The sequence below is a fragment of the Bactrocera dorsalis genome, chromosome 4 (genome assembly GCF_023373825.1).
Source record: "Bactrocera dorsalis isolate Fly_Bdor chromosome 4, ASM2337382v1, whole genome shotgun sequence".
Taxonomy (NCBI): Eukaryota; Metazoa; Arthropoda; class Insecta; order Diptera; family Tephritidae; genus Bactrocera; species Bactrocera dorsalis.
In genome coordinates, this window is record NC_064306.1 from 56,892,711 (window position 1) to 56,901,608 (window position 8,898).

Here is an 8,898-nt window from a genome sequence, read left to right on the forward strand (position 1 = left end):
GCCATTATCTCAGTTTAGTTTTCACTGTTGGCTTGAATAGATTAAAATGAGTTTTACTGGCAAAGTTGTGATTGTGACCGGCGCTAGTACAGGAATTGGTGCTACAACAGCGGAGGCTTTCGCCAAACTGGGCGCCAAAGTCGTTCTCGTTGGACGCAATGAAGCAAAGTTACGCTCTTCTGCAGATGCCTGCAAATTAGCCAATAAGGAGTCCGAACAATTCATTATCACTGCTGATGTAACCACGAAGGCGGAATATATTATAAACTCAACAATAGAGAAATTCGGACAATTGGATGTATTAGTCAATAATGCTGGCATTTTCGATGTAGGCAACATACTGAATATTGACGTAGATCAATTTGATAGAATATTGAATACGAATTTACGTTCGGTCTTCCTTTTGACTAAATATGCCGCACCACATCTCGTGAAAACCCAAGGAAATATTGTGAATGTGTCCAGCGTCGCAGGACTGCGCTCGTTTGCCGATGTGTCTAGCTATTGCACCTCCAAAGCAGCTCTGGATCAATTCACCAGATGTATCGCCTTGGATTTGGCACCGATGAATGTGCGTGTCAACGCTGTCAATCCCGGTGTCATCGCAACAGAAATTCAAATACGTAACGGTATGACGATGGAGGAATACGCAGACTATTTGGAAAAATGCAAGGAGGGTCACGCGCTGGGACGTGTGGGTACAACAAAAGAAGTGGCGGACGCTATTATTTACTTAGCTAGTGACAGTTCAAGCTTTATAACGGGTGCGACTCTACCTGTCGATGGAGGCAAACATGCGCTTTGTCCACGTTAACGGCATACGAGTATTTGATAAATAAGTATGCAAGGGCGGTTCAAGTGCATGTCCTCATTAATAAACATAATGTTTATATAAAATATAGATAATATATTATCTTCTAAAACCTAACACATTTCAGTAAAAAAATATATGTATCTATGTAAATAAATTAGAGTTTTGAACTATCGTAAGGTACTCAAGTATGTTCTAATATAGTATATACATACATAGTTCCACTCTCATTACCCTACAAGAACGATGATAATCAAATGATCAATCATGAGGTAGTGAACAAAATTTTCCATGTCAACTGGGCTCAGGCAAGTTTCTGACAGATCCACGTTGATTTCAGGGCAATATGAAAAAGTTGACAAAGAGACTTTTGCAATACATGTGATATTGCCTTTGACTTTCTTACATACTAAGGTTAACAACCTGAACAACATATAGCTAACGAGCAAACGGGTTTAGCAATTTGTGTCATTGAATTTGATTACCAAAGATGCAGTGTTCAATGTTGCCTGTTTATGCTTGATCGCCAACACCTGCAATATGTGACTATCACACTATAATGTTAAATATCATGCAGTGTTGTGACAATGCTACGTAATGTGATGGTAAAATTTGCCTGCATGTGTGGGGACTGAAGATTGCAACATGCAGTTGCCTTGACAATAATTGCCCCTGATGTAAGCAAGTAACAAATTATACATATATTAACTGTTATGGTAATTTATTACCTTTAGAAAAAAAATTAAATCATTTAATCATATAATAGTATATAAAAGGTATATAATTTTAAAACCGTATTGGCTTTAAATCCAACTTTAGATGCCGGTTTCGCCCTTAGCGACACGACCCTCGGCACAACAATTCGGACAGTGAATGGCGATCTTGCTACTTCGGATTCTTGAAAAACGGATAGCATGCTATCATAAAAAGGGCTTATATTACGTTGAAACCTACAGCTGAAGAAATGAAGTGCCATAATACCCTGTTTGAACTTGTTGTACAATGTGGGTTTCAACAAGAAAACATGCCACACCAAATCAAATCGCTATATCTAAATAAACTCATTTTTCCTTCCCAAGTAGTTAAAAGGTACTTGAACAAAATAGTTTTGAATGCCCTAGGTACAAAAATTCCCCCTCTTGCATTTCAGTTAAATTTATTTTTTCTTTCCTGTATTTAGTAGTGTTTTGTGAAGATAGGGGACATACCAATCAATACCTACTTTGCGCAATGTTTTAGAAGACTTCTAAAGCGATTTGCGATATTTGTTTTCTGATAGCCCACGAACTTAATTTAATTAGCATTTATTTATTTCGTCGTTATTTTCTGAAACACTAACCCTATAGAGGTGGACGCTTCGGGCTCAGAATCAGAACCTACAGGCGTACAGAAGAGCCAGCTCAACGTATGCCCTAGCAGCACTTTCTATAATTTGTAAACTGAAAACCTAACCGGAAGGAAAATTCGAGGTTCCTATGTAAATTACAAAGGGAATTTTTTTTTTCAACAAAACGCACTTTAAAACTAACATTCCACTTTTCATTTCACTTTAAAAAAATCAAATATTTTTTTTAACTTTTATATTATGGAAAGTCCTTTTTTCTTTTGAAAGACAATAATAGCAAAATGCCTTCTTTTTCATTTCACTTTAGTTTTTTAATGTTTTAATAAATTAAAAGAAGAATTTTTAAATTTAAATTATAACTTTGATTTCCGGCTTGCTTGTTGTTTACACTTGTTTACTACTTGTTTGCGCTTTTTTTCTTACTTCTTCACACGGTATTTTCGCGTTTAATAAGAAATAAGACGCAGCCGCGGTCAACATTATAAATGTACATACAGTGTAAATGTCATGAACAATCTACGTTTCATAAAGACTCTACACGGTTGTGTATATCAAGTATTCATGTTTTGCAAATTTTATCGTTCGTCTCTTTCTTACTTGTGGTAGGTTATACAATAATTTCTGAAGTCTGCATCTTAAAAATCACCTTAGTGACAACATATTGCTATTGTGTTAGTTTCTATCATTCAATTCTTGTAGGGTACCTTATTGATATTCAATTAATGGTAAATTCATAGCTGGTGCAAAAGTTGTCTACATATAATGTTCGATCTTCTCCTTTCAATTTAGCGCTTAAATCTTCACATACATATATTTTTGGGTAAAACGATTTCTCTCAATCCAGCTGAAGACATGCCAGAATATATTTTTATTATTGACTAGGTAAATCCTTTAGTGCAACAAAGTTTAAAAAGCTTTACACCATTAGGATAAGCCTTGTTGGAAATGTATTGTCGGAAATTTAGTTTACCCCTAAATGGAATAAGTGTCTCCTAGATTACTATATTTTTACCCGGTACGTAAACTCTTTGATATCGCATTTGAAGCATGTCCTATCTCTATTTTACCAAGTCGATTGTCGAAGAACTTCTTCAGTTGCCGGTACCCATTTTTTTTGCGCGAGGATTAGGTACGATTCTACTTATTTGTTTCAACGGGACAATTGTTTCGTTGTGACAATAGAAGAAATGCGAGAAGAGCAGCGAAAAAGAAACATCTATTGGAATATGTATATTGTTGAAGGCCTGATCTGCCGGCGTAAGTGAATGCCTTCTGGCGCGACGAAAATTCTGTCCAACTGACGCTCGTTTCTGAAAGTAAAATCCAAAGTAAACAATACAGCAGATCGGGAATGACTAAGGTTTAAATTTCTTACCGAAATTTGACATCAATCTCATTTAGATTATCATTAAAAGTATACGAAGAACTTTTTCTCAGTTGGACCATCATAACCTATGCTGGTACAACTGACATATCAAAATCAAATTCTTGTATTGAAACATTTTTTGTATAGGGTATTATAGCCTCAGTGCAACCGAACTTAACATTTTTACTTGTTTTTATTTTGTTAGGGAGTTTATCGCGCACAACCGAGGTGGCACGCAGTTTTTAAAAACACAGTAAAAAGTAAAAAACATTTCAGTTGGAAAGTACCATAAGGCACTCGAATTCATAGCGACAGCTAAAATACAAAACAACATAACAACAAAACATTTGAATTTGAATTTTTTTTGTTTGATTAATTGCGTCATACTCTCTCATTATCTTATCCAATAATATTTGTATTTACTTATTTACATACGAGTATATGGCAATGATTTTGAGTTTTTGTTGAAGGTGACATGGGAAACTAAAAAGCTCTTACTTATAAGTCAATCAACTCAGTTCATTTAGTACAGTTAGTTCGAATAGTTCGTCATGAGTTTAGCTAATAAAGTTGTGATTGTAACCGGAGCAAGTTCCGGTATCGGTGCTGCCGCAGCGCTGGCTTTTGCCCAGCAGGGTTCCAAAGTAGTGCTCACAGGACGAAATGAAGCAAATCTGAAGGCTACTGAAGCGAGCTGTAAGGCTGCCAACAGCAAAGCCGAGCTGCTCTCCATCGTTGCTGATGTCACAGTTGATGCGGAGCGCATTATAAACTCAACAATTGAAAAATTCGGTCAGTTGGATGTGTTGGTGAATAATGCCGGTGTGGATGCAAACGGTTCAATACTAGAAATTGATGTCGAACAATTTGATAGAATTTTTGATACAAATGTGCGTGCGGTCTTCCTTTTAACGAAATATGCCGCACCACATCTCGTGAAGACCCAAGGAAATATCGTGAATATTTCCAGTGTCGCAGGATTGCGTTCACTTGCAAGTAAATCAGTCTATTGCACCTCCAAAGCGGCACTGGATCAATTCACCCGATGTATCGCCTTGGACTTGGCACCGATGAATGTGCGTGTTAACGCTATCAATCCCGGTGTAGTCGTTACAGATATTCATAAGCGTTTGGGCATGTCGGAGGAGCAATATGCTAAATTTTTGGAGCATTGTAAGACTACACATCCAATCGGTCGTGTCGGCGATGCAAGGGAAGTGGCCGATGCCATTATTTTCTTAGCCAGTGACAGTTCGAGCTTCATAACGGGCGCAAATCTGTCGGTCGACGGTGGTAGACGATTACTGTGTCCGCGTTGATTCACAAAATAAAAAAAATAATAATAATAAATTAATGTGTTATGACTGTCAACAGTGACGTGGGTATGTAGTCGTGAGTGCGACAAATGTTTGTTTGATGACAGGAGATATTTCGTCTGCCCTTGTTCACCACCAGACCTGTTTGCTTCGCTGCCTTATCTATTCTGGAGAAAGCAGAACTAACGGCGGGGTCGTTAAAGCCAATGATATCAATATCATCAGCATACGTCAGCAGATATACTCGTATAGAAGATTGTATCTTCTCGGTTTAGTTCTGCAGCTCCAATTATTTTCTCCAGCAACAGATTAAAGAAGTCACACGAAAGAGAGTCGACTTGTCTGAAGTCTCGTTTAATATCGAACGACTCGGAGAGGTCCTTCCCAATCCTCACGGAGCTTTTGATGTTTCTCAACGTCAGCTTACACAGTCGAATTAGTTTTGCGGGGATATCAAAATCCGACATCGCGGCATAAAGGCAGCTCCTTTCCGTGCTGTCAAAGGCAGCTTTGAAATCGACGAAGAGGTGTTAAGTGTCGATTCTCTTTTTACGTGTCTTTTCCAAGATTTTCCGCATGGTAAATATTTGGTCAGTAGTTTATTTGCCAGGTCTAAAGCAACACTGATAAGGTCCAATCAGTTTGTTGACGGTGGGCTTTAATCCTTCACACAATACGCTCAATAGAACCTTATACGCGATGTTGAGGAGACTTATCCCACGATAGCTGGCGCATATTGTGGAGTCTCCCTTTTTGTGGATTGGACAGAGCGCACTTAAATTCCAAACGTTGGATATGCTTTCGTCCGGCCATATTTTACAAAGAAGCTGATGCATGCTCCTAATCATTTCTTCTCCGCCGTGTTTAAATAGCTCGGCCGGTAATCCATCGGTCCCCGCCGCTTTGTTGTTCTTCAGACGGGGAATTGCTATTCGAACTTCTTCAACCTGTTCAACTCTCGGTATCTATCCTATCCCGCACGTTTTGTTTTCTCTCCGCTGTGACACGGCACTCCTCGTCGTACTAGCTGTTCTTTTGCATTTTCCGAAAATTAATGGTTTTGGTTGCAGCTGTACGTAAGGAGTTTGAAATGCCGTCCCATAGTTCCCTTATACCGAGTTGTTGACGAGTGCTCTCAGAGAGCAGGAGTGCAAGTCGAGTAGAAAATCGTTCGGCTGTATGTTGTGATTGCAACTTCTCGACGTTGAATCTTCCTTGTATTTGTTGACGTGCGTTTTTTGCTTCACAGAGGTGGCTGCGAATCTAGGCTGTCCGGTCCGAGTCGATGTTAAGACCTGAAAGCGTACACACGTCTGGAACACTCAATCTGGTTGGTGGCTTTTCGATCCGGACACAGCCAGGTAGCTTGATGTATTTTCTTATGCTGAAATTTAGTACTACAGATAACCACCAACGGGCCCGGCGAAGTCGATCTGCCTCCACCCATTTGGGTATGTTTTCTCGTGATTGGGGCGTGGCATTAATGCGGATTATGGTTAGACGTTCACTCACCGTTCACTCAGTAATCTGCGACAGACTCTCTCTCTCATCACGAATCCTACACCAAATTTGCGCTTCTTTATATGGCCACTGTAGTAAATGCCATCCCATCGTATTTCTTGGACGGCGGTGATGTCAGCCTTTATTTTCACGAGGACATCAACCAGCTGGGCAGCGGCACCTTCCGAATTAAGGTACCGGACATTCTAGGTGCATGCCCTCAAATCGTAAACCATGGTCGTCATCAAAAGGAGGGTTTCTTTTCCGAGGCTTTTTGTTCCTTTTCATCCTTTTCAGCGCACAACCCTGCGGAGGGGATGTTTCGCCTTCTCACTTTAGCTCACCTTCAAACGGATGTTTTTAGGCTACCCAGAAGATACTTGATCAAAAATCGGAAGTCGTGAGCTGCTTGAGTCATATGTAAAAGAATCGTTTCTAGCCATTCCCAAATGAATGGCGATCAGAGAACTTTCCTCACTCTCGCTGTATGAGATATATGACGACATTGACATAGTTCAGCGAATTAAAAGACAGACGAAAACACTCCAGCTTTGAAAGTATTCGACGCAGTACCCGGCGGGGGAAGCAGAGGAAGAGGAAGACCTCCACTTCGTTGGAAGGACCAGGTGGAAAAGGACCTGGCCCTGCTTGGAATATCCAATTGGCGCCCGTAGCGAAAAGAAGAAACGATCGGCGCGCTGTTGTTAACTCGGCTATAACCGCGTAAGCGGTGTCTACGCCAATCAAGAAGACAAGAAGCATTAAGTGCGTTTCTTAAGTCATATAATAAAGATAATGTGTATATAGATAATATACGTATCTTCTAAGGCTTAACATATTTTAGTACAAAATAAAATATAAATACATTTGAGTCTTAAACGATCGTTAGACACTCAAGTATATTCTCTCTAGTAGATAGTAGGTGCAATAGGAAACTAGAAAGCTGCTACTTACAAGCAACCAACTCAGTTCATTTAATATAGTGAGTTCGAATAGATCACCATGAGTTTAGCGGGCAAAGTTGTAATTGTAACCGGAGCAAGTTCGGGCATCGGCGCTGCGACAGCGGAGGCTTTTGCCAAAGAGGGTTCCAAAGTAGTGCTCGTAGGACGAAACATAGCAAATTTAAAAGCTACTGAAGTTGCTTGCAAAGCTGCCAACAGCAAAGTGGAACTACTACTCATCACCGCTGATGTCACAGTGGATGCGGAACGCATTGTAAACTCGACAATTGAAAAATTCGGGCAGCTGGATGTGTTGGTGAATAATGCCGGTGTGGGTGAAAGGGCTTCAATCTTAGATATTGAAGTCGAGCAATTTGATCGCCTTATGAATATTAACTTGCGTTCGGTCTTCCTTCTAACTAAGTTCGCCACACCACATCTCGTGAAGACCCAAGGTAATATCGTGAATGTCTCCAGCGTCGCAGGAATGCGTTCACTTGCAGGTAGCGCGGTCTACTGCACTTCCAAAGCTGCCGTTGATCAATTCACCAGATGTATCGCCTTGGACTTGGCACCGATGAATGTGCGTGTCAACGCCGTCAATCCCGGCGTAATTATTACAGATATTCATAGGCGTTCAGGCTTGTCGGAAGCAGAATATGCTAATTTTTTGGAGCATTCGAAGTCCACACATGCCTTGGGTCGCGTCGGCTATGCAAAGGAGGTTGCCGATGCTATTATTTTCCTAGCTAGTGACAGCGCGAGCTTTATAACAGGCGCAACACTGCCGATCGATGGTGGCAGGCATGCCATGTGTCCACGTTAATTGAAATAAAATATTATTTATGACAAATAATAAGAATAAAAGTGAAAATGTTGCATATGTTTTGAAATATTTTTAATCGTGCTTATATTCGTCAGCTGTTGGGTTATTCGTGATGACACTTTTATAAACTTGCAACATGTTGAATGGAAAGATAATTGTCATTTCCTTTTTTTTTTGAGCAGAATAGAAAGGTTTATACGTATGTACTAAAGGTGTGCTACAGTTTTGCTCAATACTGTATGTATTACTGGTTGTTGCTAATCTTTTGAAGGGTAGCATAGTAAGACAACACCACCGAAAAGTTTGCAGAGGTCGAAGGTAGTCCAAAACAAGGCATGACTTCAAAGATCTCTCGACCGTCTTGGAAGGCTTGTATTTTTTATAAAAGTGAATCACACAACACAAAATTGGAGACAAATTCTTTGTTTAATATGTTTCTCCATTGTAAAAATCACTACATTTTCACAATCTATATTGATTTTCAAGCCCCAAATACCGAATAAGTGGATCCTAATACCCTAGGCTGATTTTTTACCGAAAATCTCGAAAACTACTTAATAAAAGAATTTCAAACGTCGGTTGACTTTACATATGTTTTCTATATTGGTCAATACAAGTATTCTTACATATTAGGAAAGTTAGATGAACGTATAATATTGAATACAGTTCAAGACCGAAAAGTGTGTAATCGGTCCACAAATTACCCACCCAACCACCATAGATCATATATTCTTAGAAGAACCTTAGGTTACACTGGCCGGCTGTCACGCCCTACATAGATCTACTGGTC

General features: G+C 39.7%; 3 protein-coding genes across 3 annotated transcripts; all 3 read left to right on the forward strand.

The window, feature by feature from the left end:
* Positions 1 to 23: 23 nt before the first annotated feature.
* LOC105224325 (uncharacterized oxidoreductase TM_0325) lies at positions 24 to 994 on the forward strand. Its single transcript, XM_011202373.4, has one exon. It carries the CDS (start codon positions 47 to 49, stop codon positions 812 to 814), a length of 768 nt encoding a protein of 255 aa, XP_011200675.2. The 5' UTR covers positions 24 to 46; the 3' UTR covers positions 815 to 994.
* A 3,064-nt stretch (positions 995 to 4,058) lies between these two features.
* LOC125778353 (uncharacterized oxidoreductase TM_0325-like) lies at positions 4,059 to 4,868 on the forward strand. The gene has a single exon (XM_049455441.1). The coding sequence runs from the start codon at positions 4,074 to 4,076 to the stop codon at positions 4,839 to 4,841; it is 768 nt and encodes a 255-aa protein (XP_049311398.1). The 5' UTR covers positions 4,059 to 4,073; the 3' UTR covers positions 4,842 to 4,868.
* Positions 4,869 to 6,694: 1,826 nt separating this feature from the next.
* Positions 6,695 to 8,165, forward strand: LOC105224326 (3-oxoacyl-[acyl-carrier-protein] reductase FabG). The gene has a single exon (XM_011202374.4). The coding sequence runs from the start codon at positions 7,341 to 7,343 to the stop codon at positions 8,106 to 8,108; it is 768 nt and encodes a 255-aa protein (XP_011200676.2). The 5' UTR covers positions 6,695 to 7,340; the 3' UTR covers positions 8,109 to 8,165.
* Positions 8,166 to 8,898: the final 733 nt, after the last annotated feature.